The following is a 21569-nucleotide window of genomic DNA, read 5'->3' as shown; positions in this document are numbered from 1 at the left end:
CATGGGAGGACTCCGCACATGCGCAGGCGGTCCGGCGGCACCCACCTCGGGGCTGGCCCGAGCCGCCGTGCGCTGCTTGCTGCCGCTCTCCCGCAGCAATCTGCAGTTCCCTGCCGGGGCGGGGCCGACTCCTGTGGCCGCCTCGGCACAGCCCCGCCGGGCCCGGCCGAGCCGACGGCATTTCCGGGGGAGGGAGCGGTGTGCGGGCTGGCGGGGAGCGGCGCGGCGCGAGCAGAGTTGACTATATATGGTCAAAGGCAGGGGAGAGCGGCGGGCCGTGCGGGCGCTTCCTGCTTCGTGCCGCTGGGCGCCGTGGTGCTGAGGCGGCGGCGGGGAGCAGAGCGCAGCGGCGGTCCGTCTGCCCGCCTGCGTCCGCTTCGCAGCGCCGCGGCACGAGCTTGAGGAACGAGGATGCCGTACGAGATCAGTAAGCTCCGGCGAGGCGGAGGGGAGCGGAGCGGGGCGGGGAGGGCGGCCGGGGATCCGGCTGCGGCCTCGCTGCGGGGCGGCGGCCGCCCGCTGACAGCAACAAGTGACCGCGCCGCTGGGAGGCGGCTGGGAGCCCAGGGACTTCAAACGCCTTTTCTTTCTCCATTTTTCCCCCCCCTCTTATTTATTTTTTTTTCCTTTTTCCCTATAGAAAAAGTGTTCGCCAGCCTCCCGCAGGTTGAACGAGGCGTGTCCAAAATAATTGGAGGTGATCCGAAAGGCAACAATTTTCTCTATACCAATGGGAAATGCGTCGTCATCCGAAACATCGATGTAACGTACCCCATTGCATTTATTTAGTCTCTTTGCGTACCCGTCGCGAAGTTCCGCTTCCCTCTCCCTCCCCCCCATCTCCCCGTGCTCCGCTCACGGCGGGAGCCGCGCTGGAGCCCGCGGCGCAGAGCTGAGCGGGGGTAGGAAGGAAGGTGCGTGACTCAGGCAGAAGCGGCTGCGGAAATTCCTGAGGAATCGCAGTGAAACGTGCAGCTCTCGCCCTCTCTTTGCACGGAGTGTGTAGAGGAGAGAAGCTGATAGTTCTGCCTGGCCTTGTGCGTTTTTATGAAATATAGCACCGTCAGGAGTTGAGAGATGTGTTTGCCTAATAAATGAAGACTTCCTTATTTGTTGCTTTGGGCCTTTGGCTTGTAAGAGCAGCATGCAAATACTTGCAAATTCATGAGTCCCCAGCTGCTTCTTTCCCTAGCGTTCCGGGAATCACAGCAGTTGTCAGACACTTGATTCTGTGATAAGTGCCAGCGCACCTTGTTTTCAGCCCTGCTCGTGGGGGACTTTTATCATTCATTCAACGTTGGAACCCCCAGATAATGCTTTCATAGTAGTTTGGTGCATTTGTTTGGTTTTAATCTTCGGTGGTAACTAGAGAGATGTTAGATGAGTTCCTTAAATAATATCTCTTCAAAGATGGCATCCAGTTGAGAAGTATGGAGGAAACATAACACAGCTATTGTTCAGCTGTTGGTTTTAAAAAGTTTTTACTTAATCCGCATGACTGATAATCTTTGGAAAAATCTAACTCTCCTCTGGATTTCCTTCCTTACCATAAATCTCACTGTGCTGCGGTGTGCTGCAATGTGGCAGATCCCATTTAGGAATGTTTAGGTCTCTATCACAAATATGCATGTGTTTCTGGTTGCTTTTCCTTCTGCAAAATGTGTTTTTGAGTTATTTTCCTGATTAATCTTATTACTTTCTCTGTATTCAGGTATATACTATTATTTCATAACACAGAAATGCTACTAAACAGTTCTTTGCTAACATCTTATTTGATATCTCTTTAAATGTACTTGCTGAAAAAACAAAACCAAGTTTGCACTCAGCATTATCCTGTAATAATACTGTTTCACTCTTCGTGTCAAGGGAAGTTCAGTTTTCTGAAACTAGAAGCCTCAATTTAGCATGATGCAATGAGAGAAAAGCTACTCTACTTATATTACAGTTTTTGCCAAGTTATGGGTTGTGGCCACCTCCCTTGTGCTGTAATTAGTGCTCTTCTGACTCTGTTTTGAGGCTTAAACTGGTAGAAAACAACTTTCTGAATTGGCTCACTATAGATGTGCCTGCTGCAAATGTCGTTTCCAGTGTGAGCCTGAACACAGCATGTGCAAAGTCCGAGCACAGAAATGAGGTGGGATGCTGGGAGTTCCAATTTAGGCTGTTTAAACTCTCAAGGGAAGTTGAGAGTTGAAGTCATAAACCTTTCAGTTTTATGGTGTTACTTATCCTGGTATGTAAATTTACTTGAACCAGCAGGAGGAAACAGTCTGCTACTGTTAATAATTGACAGGTGACATTCTACAAACTGCAGAATGTATTGTACAGCAATGACACAAAAACCAAGCAAAGCCTATGTTGTGCCTTTTGTGTTGGGGAGTGTTGCAGCTTGTAACCTAATTTGGAAATGTGTCTGCTGCTAGTTGTGAACTATGTCTTCTTTGAGAACCGTGGAAGCCTACATAATAGTTAGCAACAACCAGATAAAATTTGGAGAAGTCAGTGTGTAATCCCCCCACGATCAGCCCTCCAGTGGGACAGTTGTGCTCTAATAAAAAAAAAAAAAAAAAAAAAAAAGCAGGTCATTAAGATGCAGTGAACACTCTCCTCTAAATCAAGAGCTAATCAGTAGTGATGAATATAGCCTTCAGGGTTAGTGTTTGAGCTAGAGAGTTTCTTTAACAAGAAAAAGTCCTGGAATGGTGCTGCTCCGAGACAGGAGGGTTGGTGATATTTGTAAGGTTTCATACTTAATAAATATTTTATATTGTCTTCATGGCTTCAAGCCTACTTTGAAGCTTGGAACTTAAACTGCTCACTTTCATATGTGGGTCTGATTTCAGCACTGAGAATGCTCTCTCTTCTTATTGAAACTGATAATTGGTAGTGCATTGTCCTAGCTAACAATCTTATCCTAAGATCTCTTTAGAATTGAGGTTTTTTGCTTTTGGTATGAAAGATGTACAAGTTGAATTACTTCTGCCTGTAAAGGTAATTTTCTTATCAAATCGAAAATTTGATTTAAATCATTATCTGGCATCCTGAATCTGTTTTCTGTATTTTATATTTGGAAGACTGTTTTTCACTATTCACTTCAGGGGTGAAGTCAGTCTGTGAGTCCAATGTTTCATGTGCTTAGCTTCCTGGGGTTTGCTGCTGTGAAACAGAGCCATTGTATTTGCTGTTATTAGCAGTGAGGTTTTTTTGAGGTCCTTTAACTTGTAGTTGCTACAGTATAACACAGAGAAAACATTATTTGGTCTTGCTTAGATAAAATCCAATAGTACACAAAATGGAGAGTGATGTGCAGATGCAAGCGGTTGTGACTTAAGTAGGGCTCTAATGTGGTCAAGCAGAGTGGAAGCAGTAATGGAGAAGCTGCTTCTTGCATGAGTAAGCTATATTTTGCCTCCTGAGATGTAATGCTACTGTAACAGAAAGAACAGTTGCAAACGAGAGAATGTCTGCTTTCTAGCTCAGAGCAGGTGCTTTGGTTTTCCCTGATTGGTCAGCTGAATCATACCATAACATCAGATGGTTTTCTGGTTTGGTTGGATAAATCTGTATTAATCATAGTGACTGAAATGCTCTTTTGCTTTAGCTGTAAGAGTAAGGTTCCTGGTGCTGAAAGAATCTGATAACTGCTAGAAAAATTATTCTAAGGAATAGTTTATTATTTTGTGTCATGAGTAGTGTATTTGGAAGATGTGTAGAATGGCTTTTTTGTTTATGAAGTGAATTTCAGAGCAGGTACTGGAAGGATTTTGTCTTGATGCTTCATTTTATCCTTTAATTTTTTTTGTGTCCTCATGTAATTGAAACATTGAGTCAATCTTATTATCCAGCTTGAAGCATCTAAAGGCATTTAAGACTGAAGAGATAAAAATTGTGGTGGAATGGCTGTGCGTTTCATCATTCCAGTATAGCTGTTGATAGTAGGGATGACTATGTACTAGCCTAGTAGCTTTTAAACCAGGCTTCAGTTGCCAAGGATGAGTAACTTCTGCCCACCTCCTTGGTTACTCAGTAATGTTAGGTACGTAGTGATGAGTAGTGGCCATGCAATGTGGTTAACCATATGCTTTACTTTCGTTCTCATTACAGTAGATTTTCTGGCTGTATTTTCCAAAGCGCAACTTGTGTTTGTTTGTCTACATAGATAAACAAGCTTAAAAAGGTAGAACAGTTTAAAAAAAAAAAAAAAAAAAAAAAAAAAAAACCTCTGGGAGTGCTTGGTGCTCTTCTACTTTTCATTAGGTACTGAAGAGAGGAAGAAGTTGTAGCTAATGTTGGCTGTCAGAGGAAGTAGTTGATTATGGCAGTCATTGGAAATTAGTGTGTTGTTTTATGTAGACAGCAGTTTTCCACACTCTGCTCTGCTGTTTTCTTCTCATTTGTAGACAGTATCTTGATTTAAAGACAAACTGAAGTGTGTAAGAGGGACAAATTCTGAATTTTATCATGGAAAGTCTGATTTTTTTTTTTTTTTTTTACTCTGTGAAAACCACAAAATACTATGTAGTAACTGTTTTTTTTCTTTTCCTTTAAACTAGAATCCTGCAATTGCTGACATCTATACTGAGCATGCCCATCAGGTTGTAGTTGCCAAGTATGCTCCCAGTGGATTCTACATAGCATCTGGAGGTAAAGTATCTGTGTGTGTGCTGGACAGGTTATATGGACAGACTGTTGAAATCCTTCACACAGAACTTGATGACACAACAGAGTAGTTCATCTTCTAAGTTATGTGCAAACTGTATGTAGCCAAAGTGACATGGCTTGGTGAAATCGAGTGAGGCAGGAAGGACGTCTGTAGGTGTTCATTAAAGCTCTTCCTAGAGCTGTAAGATCAGTGACTCGCTTGATCTTTTTAACAAAGTTTTTTTTTTTTCCTGATTTAAATACCAACCTTACAACCTTACAAACAAAATGTCTAGCATTAAGGAGGGGAAAGAAAGCTTGGTGTAATGAATGATGTTTGTGCATGCAGCAGAATGAAAACTTAATTCTGAAATGCAGAGCTACTGTTTTTATATTCTTAATATGCTTTGGTACTTTAAGGATGGGGGAGGGATTCTAGAAGAGAGTATTCTCCTTTCCTTTCCCTCCCCCTTTCTTCCTGACAGAACTTGGCAAGACTTGGCATCATTTTTCTTACAGTTGTAACATGAACTTAAAAAAGACTTTCACTGGTAAGTTAGCAGGGAAAGAGGCTGATTCTCAGTTTCTGTGTAATACATATGAATCAGTATCTGAGAATGGGTAGCATGAGTTTCCTGGATTATCAGCAGGAATAGTTACAGATTTTTATGATCTGCAAAAAACTAAACAAACCCATGTTAGTAGAACTTTACTTTCTTCAAGTAGTTGATCCCTTTCTGAACTGTTATACAGTTGAAGAATATTAAGAAATATGCAGTAGTATGTTTATTTAAAAAGGAATCGTCTTCCATTCATGTGTTCTTCAAATCTGCTTGCTGTTGTCAATTAAAAAGGCTCGAAAAGCAAGTAATGGTCCAAAATAGAGCAAAGATGTCTGCTTTTAGGTAATGCATGAGTTACTATTGCTGGAAACAAAACATTCTGAATGAATCCCCATGGGGAGTCCAGACTCATGTAGTGGTCAGTAGTAAGTAAATTTCTCTCAGCAACATAAGGAGAAAAACAGTTTCTGAATGTGTAAAATATCTCAATTCTTTCTTCCTTGGTTTTTTGCATATCTAATGCTGTATTAGAATACATCTCTTTTGCATACTGAGGAAGCTTTGAGAACGCTCTTAGGACAGCTTTATGGGTTTTTTTTTGTGTGTGAGGTTTTTTTCCTCCTTGTCTGAAAGGAACCAAAGCCATTCTTTTCTTGGCTCAGTCTTTAGTGTGGAGTGTATGTTGAACTGAGTACCTCCTTATGGTCCAGTTTGTGTTCTGGACAGATTTGGTGCTCTGGATTTTTGCCATACTCAATTACTATCTTTTGATTCTTGTGGCATTTTAGACTTTCGGTCTCCAGTAAAAGAGCAGTTAATATATACCTAGCTTGGTTCAAGAAGATGTCTGTCATTAGTGATTAGCATTAGGAAGCTCCTTGCTTCCAGGGAAGTGTTCAGTTGGCTTTTTTTCACTTGTCTATCTTAACTCCATTAAACAAGCTTAGGCTGCAATATTTCTTTTAAAAACTGTTCTCCATATATCAATTACAGATAGTTCAGTATTGCTGAGCATAGATTCTGAAGATAGTATCAGACTCTTTAAGCTGTTTCTAAGTATAACATGTAAGATTCATTTCTCTGTAAATTTACATCAGCCATGCAGTCTGCATTAATACTTCATGTGCCTGATGAGACAGACTTGGCAATATGCTTTGTGGGTTTTATGGTAATTTCTCCTCTGTTACAGTCATAACAGAGATGTAGTAATGGGGAATACCACAGGTTTGAAGTCCAAATTTAAAGAGAGCAACTTACTGTAGTAGAATCTAAAACAAAGCATTCTGAATCTGTCTTAAAATAGGTGAAGGTGATCCCACGGTCAGGTACCAAACATGCAGGGGTGCTGGATGTGTAAGCTAGACTAATGATGTACTGATAAATGGTGAACAGAATTCAAAGGAGCTATGGTGTGGTGAAAGATGTGCCTTTAGCACATAGCTTATTCTCAAATAGTGGCCTTCTTTACACACAAGATCTGCTATGTGAGTTTTGTTGCAGTTGCACCATAGCAATTGCTCTTGAACACAAGTGAGTTCAAGGATACTTACAGGAAATAAGGACCAAGGAAGCTTTTGTTACATTATCTTAAAAGTGTTAATCTGTGTTTGCTGCTTATATCATTAGCACTTTTTGATATTCTCTTGGATTTCTTTGTAGTAACCTAGATGCTGCATGTGGATACCTGCACATTTAAGTGTGTATGTGCTTTTGTATTGAGAAGATATGCAAATGAATATGCATGAATAAGTTTTATCAGCATAGACCTCTTTGTACCTTGTATTTACATGCAAAGCAGGTTTACTTTAAAGGTTCAAGGTGTAAAAGAAGTATGAATTGTAGAATCATAGAATCCTTAGAGTTGGAAAGGACTTCTGAAAGCCAACTAGTCCAACTCCTCTGCAATGAACAGGGACGTCACAGCTAGATCAGGCTCCCCAGGGCCTTATCCAGCCTCACCTTGAAAGTCTCCAGGGGCAGGGCATCAACCACATCACTGGGCAGTCTGTTCCAGTGTGTGACCACCCCACTGTAAAAGATTTTTTCCTTATATCTAACCTAAATCTACCCTCCCTGAGCTTGAAGCCATTTTCCCCTGTTCTATCACTATAGACCATGCTAAAAAGTGTCCCCTTCTTTCCTGTAGCTCCCCCTTAGATACTGTAGGGCTACTCTCAGGTCACCTCACAGCCTTCTGCAGGCTCAACAGCCCCTGCTCTCTCAGCCTGTCCTTGTCTTGGAATTTGTAATTACCTCTCCTACATAAGCCACTGTGCATCAGATTGCTTCCTTATTGTAGATAGCTTACATCCCAATGAAGTATGGGCAAGTTATCCTGTAGTTGGTAAAGGATTTATTTTTTATTCTAATTTTTTTTTTTTAGTAACAGGCACTTAACGTGCAAATTCTTACCCTCTCTTGCTGTGTGATTTCATGTGCTTTCAAAAGGTCATTCCTTGTGTTGTATTTATTGCTGTATATTTTGAACATTAATATCTGGTTAAAAGCATAATTCAGTGAAACAGATGCAGTCTTCAGTATTCCTAAATCAAGGTGTTTGTAATCACTGCAATAGGGTGAGATTGATCCTTAGTACAAATGTTCAATTTAGCTGAAACTTTGTGTCCAGTGAGCTTGCTGAGTCGTGACTATGTCATGTTGGAACCACAGTAGTTATATTTTACTTTATTATGGCAGATGTCTCTGGAAAGCTGAGAATCTGGGATACTACACAGAAGGAACACCTTCTGAAGTATGAGTATCAGCCATTTGCAGGAAAAATAAAGGACCTTGCCTGGACTGAAGACAGCAAAAGAATTGCTGTGGTTGGAGAAGGAAGGGAAAAGTGAGTAATTCTTCTATTTGTGTCTTTGTGTATTTATGTCTATAAGCCTGTATAAGTCACAGTGTAAACCTTTGTATGCCAGCAAAGCAGGTTCTTTGTAGACAGCTTTTAGTTCTTTGAGTGAGATAAACCATGACTTTCCCTGTTCAAGATGTCCTGTTCTGCAGCTAAATTCTTCATGCAGTATTTAATAGCTGTAGAACTAGTTGGAAAATAGAGTTCTGTTAGAATCTTCCCAGTTTAAAATTGTGTGGATATTGCTTGTTTTGGTGATGATATGTTAAATTATATCTTTTCACCATTACTCTTGAGGGATTTCTTTGTATAATTCAGATCAAGTAGGAAGGGAAAGCCATAAGAAGATTTCTCCCTCTTTCTTTCCTCTCAAATTGAAAATACGATTGAATAAGAGTGAAAAATAAAGAAAAATGTGTTAGAATTTTCTCCCTTACCAGCACTCCTATATTTTAAGTAGTATTATGCTAATTAAAAGAAAATTGCAACACAGTTGTCCTTGACTCATTAAATGAGGTATCTGTTACCAGGACAGAGCTTGTGACAGGCAAATTTGTGTGTCTTTTGAAGACTGTAAAGCAGTTCACAGGCCCCCTGATAGTGTTGTACCTAAAATACAGCGCAGTCCTGTTTCCCCCACCTCCTGCACCATTTCTTAACTCTGTCACTTACTGTGTCCTGATACTAGAGAGAGATTCATTGACTCAGTTCCTCCATCCATTTCACCTGGTGCTTGGTACGTTTGCTTTTCTACTTTAAGAAGCTGAACTGTTTCATATTAGAAATATATACTTCCAATATAGAATTTTAAGTGATTCTACAGAACTCATTTTTAGTAGATACGCTCTGGTAGATTAATGCCCTTGTAGTGATTATATTGTTTTTTTAAGTAATTTAAAATATAAACTGGCAAAAAAAAGAAGCTATTTTGATTCCTTAAATCTTAAATAGTGCTGTAAAAGTGATGGTACTCAATCTAGACTAAATAATCAGAAAACTGATCCAGTGTTGTCCTAGCTCTTTATATTCTGTGTAGTGACTGGACAGTTGGGAAACCTTTGTGCTTTCTTTCACAAACCAACAAACTCACTGATGATTATGTTCTGATTCTCTGTTCTGGATCAACCAATCTCTCCTCATGAAGATTAGGTTCCATCTCCAGCAAGATCTCAAATTTCCTCCAGGGAACTACAATGTACTTGCATGAGATTAATGAGATGACCTAATTTCTTTTGAGTGCACTTAAATCTGCTTTTTGTAGATGATCAAAGTGTTAATCTGCATGTAACTTTTAGGGATTATATGTTTGTTTAGATTTGGAGCAGTATTCCTGTGGGATAGTGGTTCTTCAGTTGGTGAAATCACTGGGCACAACAAAGTGATCAACAGTGTGGACATAAAGCAAACAAGACCTTATCGTCTAGCAACTGGCAGTGATGACAACTGTGCTGCTTTCTTTGAGGGACCTCCGTTCAAGTTCAAGTTTACACTGAGCGTGAGTTTAAGCTTAGTTGTGGCTCTGTTAAGCTGTCCAAGTTGACTGAAAGCTTTCCAGCAAGCTTCCACTCTGAACTGTTAAAACAAGTTCTCAATTTCCTCTTTTGAGCTATGGTTGGTGTTAAGTCGCTGTCCTAGAACCCATGTTTAAGTTATAACTGAAGGCTTGATTCAGGCTGACAAAACTGAAATAAATCATTGCTTCAGGTTTTCTTCTTAAGTGCTTCAAATGAATTTTAGCTTTGCTTTCTATTTTGTAACGTAAGTAACAGGTGTGTTCATCAGCTTTAGTGATGCTTGCTGAGCTCTGCTACTTGATGTAGGTACATGTAGTGTTTCTGAATACTCTCCAGGGTGCTTTATTCATGAATTGTGATTGTGTGAGTGGAATGTTGCAATCTCCTTAAGGTTGCATGAATCTGAAATCCCAGTGCAGCTTTGAAATGGTGAGGGGAGGTGGTTTAAAACATAACTGCTGATATCTACAATAAGAGTTGGATATATAATTTCTGTGGTCTGTTTTCTGTTCTTTCTTATTTTGTTTTTTAATTATAGTAATTGAAATCTTTTGTGTAAATGAAACCAAGCCTGGGACTCCCACACTTGAAATCCGTTACTGCTTGAGGCCAAAAGCAACTTTTGTTTCTGCAGCTTTTTTCTTTTGACGCCACAGAACCTTAAAAAAAAAAAAAAAAAAAACACCTATTGCAGAGATATTGGATTTAATTGGGCTAGTGAAAATTTAAAATGTTTAGTAGTTCTTTTTTTCTTTTTAAAGACTACTGTAGTAGGGCTTTTACTTTAGTAACTATATGCCTTTAGTAAACTTTGTATGTTGACTTCAGTAAGGATTTCGGTTCTAGAAAAGGAATTGTTTTGAGCTCTGCAATCCAATGAAGTGATGCAGTTGCCTAATTTATTTCTGAACCTAAGTTGATACTTACATTTTGCTAAGCTGGTTCTTTTGGAACTGTGAAGTCTGAATTGCTTACCAGTGCTGCTCCAACTGGTACGTGATGTAGCCTTCCTTTTAAAGTGATGTTTGAGTTGCTGTATGGTATTCAAGTTCAGGCTGCTAGGTGGTTCAGATTAGAGAGTGAGTTATCAGGAAAAAAAAAAATCTATATTTAATCAAAGAAAGTAGGTTAGAACCTGCCTTTTGTAATACTAAAAATAGTCTCCCAAATCTCTGTGTGGAAGCTTTGGCCTCATTGTGGTGCTTTCCTGTTTAACATGTGCTTTCTAGTTAACATCATTTGGATAGTCTCCTATTTGTAGATAGTCTATTTGTGGAGCATACATCAGTCTTGTCTGGTTACTTCACAGAACTAGCATGACTGTGGTCTCCTAGAATTGGAATTAATAATTTATTCTTCATTCCCGTTGCCTTGTTTTGGATTTTTTTTCTGATTTTAAATAGGAAGCATTTTATTTCATGCTTCCTGTTTGTGAAACCTACTTGCACCATGAAGCAAATCAAAATCTACAGAGAATTGATTAACTAGAGGAAAAGAATCCTGTGGTTTCATCTAGGTTGAACATTTGATCATCTTTTTCTACCTATTCCTGATACAGTGGTACTCATTCACCTAGTTTTGTGCTGAATTGGTTTAACTACATCAGGACCATTCCCACAGTCTCTTCCCTAAGCTGCTTTTGATGCAGACAATTCTCTTCATACAGAGAGGCTATGTATTTTACAGCAGGCATCTGCTGCACAGCTATTTATTAGCTTGACCAAAAAGAACTTCACTGTTACTGGATTGTGCATGTAAATAGATCTGTTCTTTTGTGCTGATGGTTGTCTTTTCTACAGGACCATACACGGTTTGTGAACTGTGTGAGATTTTCTCCTGATGGGAACAGATTTGCTACAGCTAGTGCAGATGGCCAGGTAAAAAAAAAATAATCAACTTCTTGTATTGATTAAGATCAGAAGTTTCTTGTCCATATTAGAAATAGGATTAGTTTTGGAACATTCATGTTCCCACTTGTTTTATTCTGAGAAATGACTGAAGTAGACTTTGTGTCTCCTTATGGAGCTGTAACAGCAGATGTCAGATAAACTATTTTACCCAGTTCTTCCTCTGTTCTGTGTCCCCATTTATTACTACTTATAGATGATTCTGGCAGGTATTTATCAGACTTTTGCAATGTATGTTCTTGTTATGATCCTGAAAAGTCTGTCTGAAATAATGAACTCACAGATAGCATCCCAACTGCAGGTGGACTCCCTCCTGGTAAGGACAGGTTTAGCAACATTTACTATAGGGCGCTCCTCCTATGCAGTTCCTACATTTTCCATGTAGGAACACTCCCATGTCCTCAATATTAAGCAGCTGCCATCACATTGGGAGTAAAAAATACTATGATTCTCACAGTTTCAATTGTCAGGATCCAACATAAACAGTGGCTTACTGTGCTTATTTAGAATTGTCACTTTGCTTGTTTAGTATTTAATATTAAATGCAGGAATATTTGTAAGCATATAAAACTACACATTTTTTGAATACTCAAGTGTTCTTTGTAGCAAAAGAATATGTGCAATTTGAGTAACAGTGTTTTAGCTCTTCAGTATTTTGCTCCTGCTGCTGCCTTTTCCTTTAAGTGATTTGTTTCTGTGCTCTTTTTAAGATTTTTATTTATGATGGGAAGACCGGGGAGAAAGTTTGTGCTCTTGGTGGAGGCAAAGCTCATGATGGAGGTATTTATGCTGTAAGTATCTCCTCATTTGTACAAATGATCCGTGGTATTGCATTACGAAGTTCATGAGCTGTGAAGTGTTGCAGTAATAAATGCACTCACTATTTTGTGGCATTTGTTTTTGCAGATTAGTTGGAGCCCTGATAGCTGCCAATTGCTTTCTGCTTCTGGAGATAAAACTGCTAAAATTTGGGATGTTGGTGCTAATTCTGTTGTCAGTACTTTCAACATGGGATCAAATGTGTTGGATCAACAGCTGGGTTGCTTGTGGCAGAAAGACCATTTACTGTCTCTTTCTCTCTCTGGCTATATCAATTATTTGGACAAAAACAATCCAGATAAACCCTTACGTGTCATAAAGGTAAGTGAAACTTATATTGTTGTGCCAGAGTTTCTGTAATAAATGAGTTGGCAAAGTTGTCTAGATAGAGTGGTATCAGCTGAAAGATGGCTTTGTTAAATTAGCATTGCCAAACAGGCAGCTTATATGCGACTTACTGCAAGTTGCATAAATCAAAAAGTTAATATTACATGCAATGATACTGTGCGAATACAGCCCAATTTTTAGTTTCAGTTAAGGTTGTCATATTTGTTTTGCAGTAGCTTTTAGCATTCTTTGGATGCAAGGGATGCGGAATAGATAGAAAACTACCACTGCTATCTCATTCATCTGTTGGTTGTGAACGTGGTGTCTAGGGTTGCTAAGTAAGCTTTAATTTTAGGAATTAAAGAATTTGCTGACACAGCATTCTCCTGGGAATTTACATTTTTGTGTGAACTAGAACAGATGCCCTAGATTCCTGCTATTGCTGCTGTAGTTCTTATTCTGAACAATCAAGTGGCTGAAAAGTAAACTTTGTGTGTGAAAAGGCCATGGAAGTATTCTGGCTCAGCAGGCTAAGTAATAGGGATATTCACAGGGCTTATTTACTCCTTAAAGGGTGGTGCATGGAAAGAGCAACACTGCAGAGGTAAAAACAACTTCACTGTTAATTAGTGATTTGTATTCTGGATGATCTTGAATGCTTATAAATAAGATTGTTACTTTCTAAGTAACTTGTAATTCTTCTCAAATAGATTTGTTGTTTATAAATGTTAAAATGAAAAATTGCTCATGAATAATTATTTTTTGTGTCCCTTTCACAGGGTCATAGTAAATCAATTCAGTGTCTTACGGTGCATAAAAATGGTGGAAAGTCCTATATTTATTCTGGCAGTAACGATGGTCATATTAATATCCTTTGAATGATAAAGCCATACTTGTTCTGGTCTGAAAGTCTGAGAGAATGTATTAGGAAGGGATGAAAAAAAAAGTTTGCCAAAAACCAAGAATTATCTTTATTGAACACAAGTCAACACTTTATGTCTGTTGAAGAAATTTAACTGTCCTGTTTTAATGTTTTCTTTAAACTTTCCTGCTAAATACATGTACATCTTCATTTCCAGTTATCACTGAGGATGTAGGAATAAGTAAATATATGTGTAAAGTTAGAGTTTAATTTATGTTTGATTATACATGCTAAATATGTATTGCTGCTGCTTGCTGTTACATCTATTTGTTATCTATATTTTTAACATGCGCTGGAAGAAATCTGTGAGGTTTCTTAGATATTCAGGACAAGGAAGATAAATTCTTGTTGAGCCCTTCGACCCAGTAACAAATATTTGTCTAGAGTTGTTTTTCCTACCTGTACTATTTTTTTTTTTCCTTTATGTTCTCTCTCTATTTGGCATTCCAAATGCCACCAGGCTTTCTCACTGATCAAGAACTCTTAAGACTCAGTTTCAGTCCTCTTGATTTATAAACCAAAATATTGGAAATACAGATTGATTCCTGAGGGGCATTGATTATGGATGAGACTGTGATGTGTTTAGCTAAAATACTGTTCAACATTCTGAAGCTGATAAATAAAACTGCAGACCTTCATCCTGCATTCCATGATGCATTAAAATGGCAGGAGTCAAAAAACAAAGGACTTGTCAGCCAATCTCCATACGAAACTGGCTTTAATGGATGTTCAGACTGGTGTTAGCGTCCCTCATGAGGGGAAAGCCAATCCTGCAGGACTTCTAATTCTTTTGGGAAGTATTTTGTATTCTCAGACCTAATCCTAGTTGTTCCAGTGTTACTGTTGTAGCAGGTCATCTAGCTCATTACAAAACATCAGAATTTCAGTTAACTGTGAGGATAAGAGGCTTCTTAAAACACAAGTGCAGAGTTGCCAGTGTGTGGAGTCAGTCTCCATTGTTGGAGATGCTCAAAACCAAATTAAAGGGGCAATCTGCTGAGTAAGGATTTCAACTAAATCTCCAGAGGTTCCATCCAACCTCAGTTAGTCTGGTTATGTAAAACTTTTTAAATTCAGATATGGTTCTATATCTGAGTGCAGTGGCATCTTCAAATGTTCCTTAATTCTGCTGTGTACATTATTGGGATTCTGACACTGGAGAGAATGATGGCTTTTCTGGGAAAGGCCATACAAACCAGGTTTCTAGAATGGCAGTGGATGAAATGGATCAGCTTGTCACCTGCAGTATGGATGACACTGTGCGTTATACCAACCTTAGCAAGAGAGACTACAGGTTAGTTAAACTGTTGCCTTTTATTATATTATTACAGCCTTTTATTTTATAGCAAGTTTTGTTGATTTAAGTGGTAAATAATGTTATGCTACAACTTGATCAGGTTGAAGTTACCATGGAAACTGTAGAAATGATTGCTGTATCAACCTTGCTTTTTTCTGTGACAAAGAGAAATGCCTTATAGACGTTTCTCACTTTGTCTCATGCCTTCCACAGGTTAGATGGATATCGGTCATGTATCAGGTAGCTTAGTTGAATTGGTGGAAACGGTGTCAGTTTCTTTCTAGTTCATTAATACACAGGAATGTTGTTAATAAACATCTGGTTATTAGGAGGAGTGGAACACAACTGTTTCTTCATTAAGAGCTGTAGTTGAAGCAAAAAAAACAACAACCAAACTTCTTCAAAAACCTATTAAGATGGCCTAGTTAAATCTGAAATCTAGACTCTAAAGCAGCTGCACTGACTTCCATTTAGAAGGCTGGCTACCTGATAGAGATACTGATGTTCTAAACAGTAAACAGAAAGAAATGTTGTAAATAAATTAAAAAAAAAAAAAAAAAGTTATGCATGTCCTTGAGGATCATTAGTAGATGATTACTTAAATAATTTTTTAAATAGTAAGTGTGAAATACTTTTTTTTTTTTTTTTTTTTTTTTTTTTTTTGTGTGTGTGTGTGTTTCTGCTTCTCCACCTTACCGCGCCTTCCTGTAGTGGCCAGGATGCTGTGAAAATGGACGTTCAACCAAAATGCTTAGCTGTGGGTCCTGGTGGCTATACTGTAGTTTTATGCATTGGACAAGTAAGTATTAATAATATTAGTATTAATATTCTGCTAAATTCTGTTGATATGTGACAGAGGGGCAGTCTGACAGAGTGGTGCCTGACATGCAAGTGTGCATGAAACAAAGATGGGTCATTGAATTCTTCTCTGTGGAAAAATGGCACCCATTGACATTTGTTGATGCTTGCTGAATGCTGATGGAGACCAAACAGTGGATTGTGAGTGCAGTGATGCACATGGTGGGTGGTGCATTTCAGTAGTGGTGACAGCAGTGTGAAAGACAAGCTACGTTCTGGACCACCGTACAGATTTTGACAAGAGCAGCATGCAGGCTATTTTTCTTTGATGGTGAAAATGCGTAGTTGGTGGTGACTGTATTGAAAAATAGTATTCCATAGCTGAGAACTTGCTCTATCAAATAGTGTTATTGTGCTGTTTGTATCTGCTGCAGTTTCCTTGGAAATAAATAGGCATTACTTTTGCAGTAATTTGTGTAGAGCTGCATTGCACTATTAGCTTGCTGCTAATTTGATCCTACATCCCCTCCTTTAATAGTGAACCAGACAGGCAGTAAGTATTGCTAAAAATACTGCTCTTTCCATGTTTCTTTTGTATTCTGACCAAATGAGGTAAAGCTGAACGCAGGAGAGCATGCCCTGTGCTCCCTAATGTAGAGCACTCCAGTACAGCAGATTAGTCATCATGCATAGGCATATTTTACTTTTTTTTTTTTTTAAAGGAGATATTCCCTCAGGATTAGGAGTTCCCTTAGGATCAGGGCATAGTAAGCTTCTGAGCAGTCAGAGCGGATCTGATGACTAAGCAGCATGACTTAGTCATAGTTGTGTATTAGGCTCTTGGAAGAAGGAACTGAGCTTCTGGTTTTCCATTTGCAGATTGTCTTGATGAAAGATAAGAAAAAATGTTTTGCAATTGATGACCTTGGCTATGAGCCAGAAGCTGTGGCTGTTCACCCTGGAGGAGGTTCAGTAGCAGTGGGAGGAACGGTAAGGTCGTGCTTCTTAAAGCTGTACTTTGAACATTTGCACTAGTAACAGAAGCACTTAACAATAGTATGTCTGATCTATTGAGAAGATAACCTATAAGTAATTGGTATTCTTGGGCTTTCGTTCTCCTGGTTCTCCCACCATTGTGACCAATGTCTTTTTCATATTTTTCTCTCCAGTTCACTGTCGTTGTTTTCACCCAGTGTAAACTTAGACAAATCTTCATTGCTGACTTAGTGGAGTGTTGCCAGTACAAATGACAGGTTCTTTAGACTGTTTCTCAGTAGTTCTCAATGTAAGCAGTACCAGAGGGAGCTGATGAAAATGTTCCAGAAGCTCAGCAAGCCTTCCTGTTTCTACTGTACAGTGATTTTTTTTTTTTTTTTTTTTTTTTTTTTTTTGTAATTCCCCTGTTACTTTTATCTTACAGGATGGGAATGTCCGTTTGTATTCAATCCAAGGAACCTCTTTGAAAAGTGATGATAAGACTTTGGAAGCTAAAGGTCCTGTTACTGACCTGGCATATTCTCACGATGGTGCCTTTCTTGCAGTTTGTGATGCAAACAAAGTTGTCACTGTCTTTAGTGTCCCTGATGGCTATGCGGTAAGAAATATTGCATCAGGTTTTTTTATTTGTTTATAGAAACTGACTGGCATCTCACGTATAAATCTATGTGGCTGATGGGCTTTAATTGCTAAATAATTTGTGTATTTGTTCCTTTGACTGTTTTCATGGCATCTTGGGGTAGCTTTCTACCGTAGCTTATATTAAGCCTCCAGGCTGTAAGAATAGGTGAAGGAAATGTAGAGCCTAGATTGACTACCAGAAAAATTCTCAAATTCTAATATCAGACATTTAGGTAAATGGGGTGAGGAAGAGGATCGGGTTTCCACAGGATAGAGTAATTAGGTATGCAGTATTACAAAATATACAGGTACCTTATTTGGATCAGCTGAATCAATAGCATGAGGTTTTTTTTAAAAGAAAAGTAATTAAACAAATTATATGCTTGTCAATAAGAGAATGTGTGCATTTTTGTAAAATAGAGATGAATGCAGGCTCGGTTTGATAAGATTTCAGTAGTGTATGATAAAAATGAATGAAGTAAATACAGCAGACTTGGCAATATAATATTGCTGTCTGTAGCAAACAGGTCTCTGATAAGGACTAAGCAATTAAAAGGGATACTACAGTAAAGCAGGGAACCTTGTCTCATTCTTCAATCTACTGTCCTTTAACCAAAATCCAAGTACGGGCCAACTTCTGCTTTTCGTCTGAGCAGCCAGTATGTGAATCAGCCTTTAAAGTCTTAAGCTTTTACTGAAACTGTACAGTAGAAAAAAGTTTCGTATTCTAAATAAAAATGAAAAGAATTACAAAAATGAAAAGAGCTTTTGAAAAATGTGAAGTTACTTTAAAGCTGTTTAAACAAGAAGTGACTTGCTGTATGTGCACTTTGCAGATCTGCATGTAATAGAGTCTTTGCATTGTCTAAGAACTGCATTTTATTCACCTGATTAAAGTTTAAATAGATGGCATAAAATGAAGTCAGTACTTGATTTAGGACATCCATTTATACCTTCAATACACATTAAAATTATCATTGCTTTGTGATTCTGTGCATTAAAAGCTGGTAGATTTCTGAAATGGCTTAAACTAATAACACTATCATTAATTACTTTTAAACAGGAACATAATGTTTTTTATGGACATCATGCAAAAGTTGTTTGTATTGCCTGGTCACCAGACAATGAACACTTTGCTTCTGGAGGCATGGATATGATGGTATATGTTTGGACTGTAAGTGATCCTGAGACCAGAGTCAAGATACCAGGTATGTTTGCTTCCGAATTTTTCTGAAAGTTGCCAGTCTGTCTTACAATCTGATTCCGTGCTTCTTTTCTAAAACTAAGACTGGAAGCAGGCATGTTGCTGTATATGTTCCAAACTAACTTAGCTTTCACGTTAATCTCTTTTATCTAGCTAAAACAGGCAGCTATAAGTTGTTCTGTTACGTTCTATTGTGTAGTCACTTATAAAATGCAGTTCTAGTATTGAATGTGGATGAAAATCATTTTCAGAATAGTGCTGAAATTTTGCCAACCTCACCTTCCTAACTATTTTCTTATGTTTTGCACTGCCATACAGATGCTCACAGACTACATCATGTAAGTGGCTTGGCGTGGTTGGATGAACATACTCTGGTAACAACATCCCATGATGCTTCTGTCAAAGAATGGTCTATTTCCTACAATTGAAATAAGCTGTTTCTTTGGAAGGACCTAATCAGGGACTAGAACTACTGCAGCGGAACATAGCATTTCTCTTAAAGAATCTGTATTGGCCTCTGGGTCTGCTATCATATCCTCATATCTTTACAGGGTGTTCATATCTGTAATTAAATGTACTTTGAAAGCTTTAGCCAGTAACAGTTTGCACATGAAAAGCACTTAAATTATGTCTGGAGCTTAACCTTTGTGCTGAACATTCCAGGGGCAACAGCCTAGCAAGTTGGTGTGAAAGATTCAAACTCAATCACTTGTTCTTTTCTAACCAAGAAACATGAGACTGTACAGCATGAGAGTAATACTTCTCATTTTTTCTAATTACAGAACATTTCTGTACTAACGGTCATAGTAAGAATATTTAGTTGTGATCTGAAACCAATCAAGCTGTGTGCAGCTACTGTATATTGCTTCTCTGTACTGCACCAAACTGTTGCCTCAGATTTTTCCTCCAGATAACAAAATGGGGTACATACATAATAAACTTTTTATGTATTTCATGTCAAAGCTTTTTGATTTATTTTAGGATGGAAGTGTGGGGTTTTGGTGTACTTACTGTTGTGGGTATAATGTTTACGAATAACTGTTGTGGCAATTTCTTGCTTCAGAAACACGTGTTACTTTCATGGATTAAGAATGTCTGGTCATTTCAATGTCAGAAAAAAACAATTGTTTCAAATATTAAAGATATTTTCTGTTTGAAGGAGGAGAAGCATGTTATTGTTTTAAAAATGCAGTACTTCTACCCTCTTTTGAAAGTACAGGAATTAAACTAAGTAAAACATTGTTGCGACTTGAAGTGCTTTTTGAGGAGATAGCGTTTGCTGAGTAAGGTCCTGCATCTGCATGTACAGAAGTTGCATGTAAGCCATTATCTAATACGCATTCAGATCATGCTCTTGTGTTCTTAATCTACACTCTACAACACGTTTAAGTGATTTGAAAAAGTCCAGCCAGGTTGGAGGAGGATACTGGTGCAAAGCAGTAGGAAAACTTGTTGCCATCTCTGATGGCCAAAAGTTGGTGATGGCGTCCAGAAAACCTTGAAAGACTTGGATGGAGTTTTTTTTGTTGCTTTTATTTTAAACAAAAATCTTTTTTCTGCTTAAGTCTTCATCATCACCACCCCTCCAGTCGTGTTTGGTTTTTTATTAAGCTTTCCTTTCTGTATGGATTAGTGTTGTTTTTCTTACCAATCATATTTCTAATGACACTAATTATACAGCAAATAAAACACTTTTGCTGCTGCTTATACTGTGGACCATTGCTCAATTGCTTAAAAAAAATTGACTTTCAAAAATGTTGTAATGAAACAACTTTCAAAAGGAACTGATTTAAAATCCAAACAATTCCTGTCAAACTGTGTTGTTCTTCTATTGCTTATTGTGCTGTTCCTTGTGTGCTTCATGCGTTGTTCGCCAAATCTCATCTGGAAGCATTGCTACTGAATCTGCGCAGTGGATTCCGTCAGTTATTCAATCCCTGTCACACAGGTAATGTTGAAAGCAAAGAGTTATGTAGGTGTTTATGGACAAACTACAGATTTCAGTGCCAATTTGTTTTGTTTTTGTAAGGAATAATTCTGCTAGTGAAATGGTTGTGGGGTGTTTAGGGTGGTTCTTTGGGGTTTTCTGTGGGGATTTTTTTCTTGAGGGGAATGAGAGTTTCCTCAAGTCCCCTGTCACTTCAGTTACGTTCTCTTCTGTACGTGAGAAACTGTACACAATGTCTGCAAAATGGTGTGTAGGATGTGGTGTTTTCTGATTTCTGAAAGACTTTGTAGTCATAAATTGTATTACTGCCCATGCTGAACACCTGTTAAACTTGAAACCCTGTGTTACGATTCATGTTTGGATGCCTGCCCTAAGGGGGTGGTTGCTTGTGCTTCAGCTTCCATTGGATTTGCTTGTTGGCACATGATTTCAGTTTCTAAATCCTTACAGGCTAACATGGTCTTCGTAGTTGGAAGCAAATCTGACTACAACTGCTTCTGCTAGACCAAATGTCAGAGCACAGGCTCTTTTTTGGCCTAGATTAGGTTAGGTCACAAATGTTGGATTACTTCTGTTTGTCCCAAACTGAACAACTAATGCCTCAATTTAAACGTAGAGGTCAAGAAACAGTGATGGGGTGTGAGCATCCAGCTACAGCATGACATGCTTTCTAATTTCAATTCCACACGTGTATATGTGTGCACAAAAAGTTGAGGTTTATTTAACTGAGCTTTCCACTGCTAACTTGTCAGGTATGTCTTTTTTTTTTTCCTGTTAATTTTTGTTGTCACAATAAAGAGAACACTGATTATTTGGTTGTATAAAGCAAATTAACTTTTCTTCCAAAGAAAGTGCTGACCTCCATTTCTGAAATAGTTCAGTGGAAATAAAGCCTTCACTGTCATCTTGACTATATGATGTATGCGTAGTAACTGAAACTGTTAGCTTGAATGGACAAATTGTTTTTTCAGCTGCATGTTTTCTTTTTCCCCATTCTTGTTCTTTGAGGGTCCCATTCTGCCTTTGTTGGCTGGTGGCAGGCTGCTCTGGAGGCAAACTGTCAGCTCCTTGATCACTGCTGCAAGAAACATGAGAATAGTGTGGATTGGATTGTCATGAGGTTCTGCTTTCTATGAGCCCTGAGTTATTTCT

At 38.6% G+C, this 21569-nt stretch overlaps 1 protein-coding gene across 1 annotated transcript; it reads left to right on the top strand.

Annotated features, from left to right (window-relative positions):
• The first annotated feature begins 317 nt into the window (after window positions 1–317).
• WDR1 (WD repeat domain 1) lies at window positions 318–20176 on the top strand. Its single transcript, XM_042812156.1, has 15 exons — window positions 318–427; window positions 641–762; window positions 4554–4644; window positions 7902–8049; window positions 9379–9559; window positions 11378–11455; window positions 12196–12276; window positions 12392–12625; window positions 13411–13498; window positions 14691–14847; window positions 15562–15649; window positions 16528–16638; window positions 17069–17242; window positions 18329–18473; window positions 18788–20176. Exons 1-15 carry the CDS (start codon window positions 412–414, stop codon window positions 18895–18897), a joined length of 1824 nt encoding a protein of 607 aa, XP_042668090.1. The 5' UTR covers window positions 318–411; the 3' UTR covers window positions 18898–20176.
• Window positions 20177–21569: the final 1393 nt, after the last annotated feature.

Source organism: Centrocercus urophasianus, unplaced genomic scaffold (assembly GCF_019232065.1).
Source record: "Centrocercus urophasianus isolate 14NV4802_14NV808 unplaced genomic scaffold, USGS_Curo_1.0 seq_13, whole genome shotgun sequence".
Classification (NCBI taxonomy): Eukaryota; Metazoa; Chordata; class Aves; order Galliformes; family Phasianidae; genus Centrocercus; species Centrocercus urophasianus.
This window is presented reverse-complemented; position numbering and strand designations above follow the sequence as displayed.

Excerpts from the sequence above, each read along its gene's own strand:
- WDR1 (XM_042812156.1), top strand. Across the intron at positions 12,277-12,391 it reads ATGATGGAGGTATTTATGCT|ATTAGTTGGAGCCCTGATAG; the intron begins GTAAGTATCTCC and ends TTGTTTTTGCAG. Across the intron at positions 15,650-16,527 it reads TAGTTTTATGCATTGGACAA|ATTGTCTTGATGAAAGATAA; the intron begins GTAAGTATTAAT and ends TTCCATTTGCAG.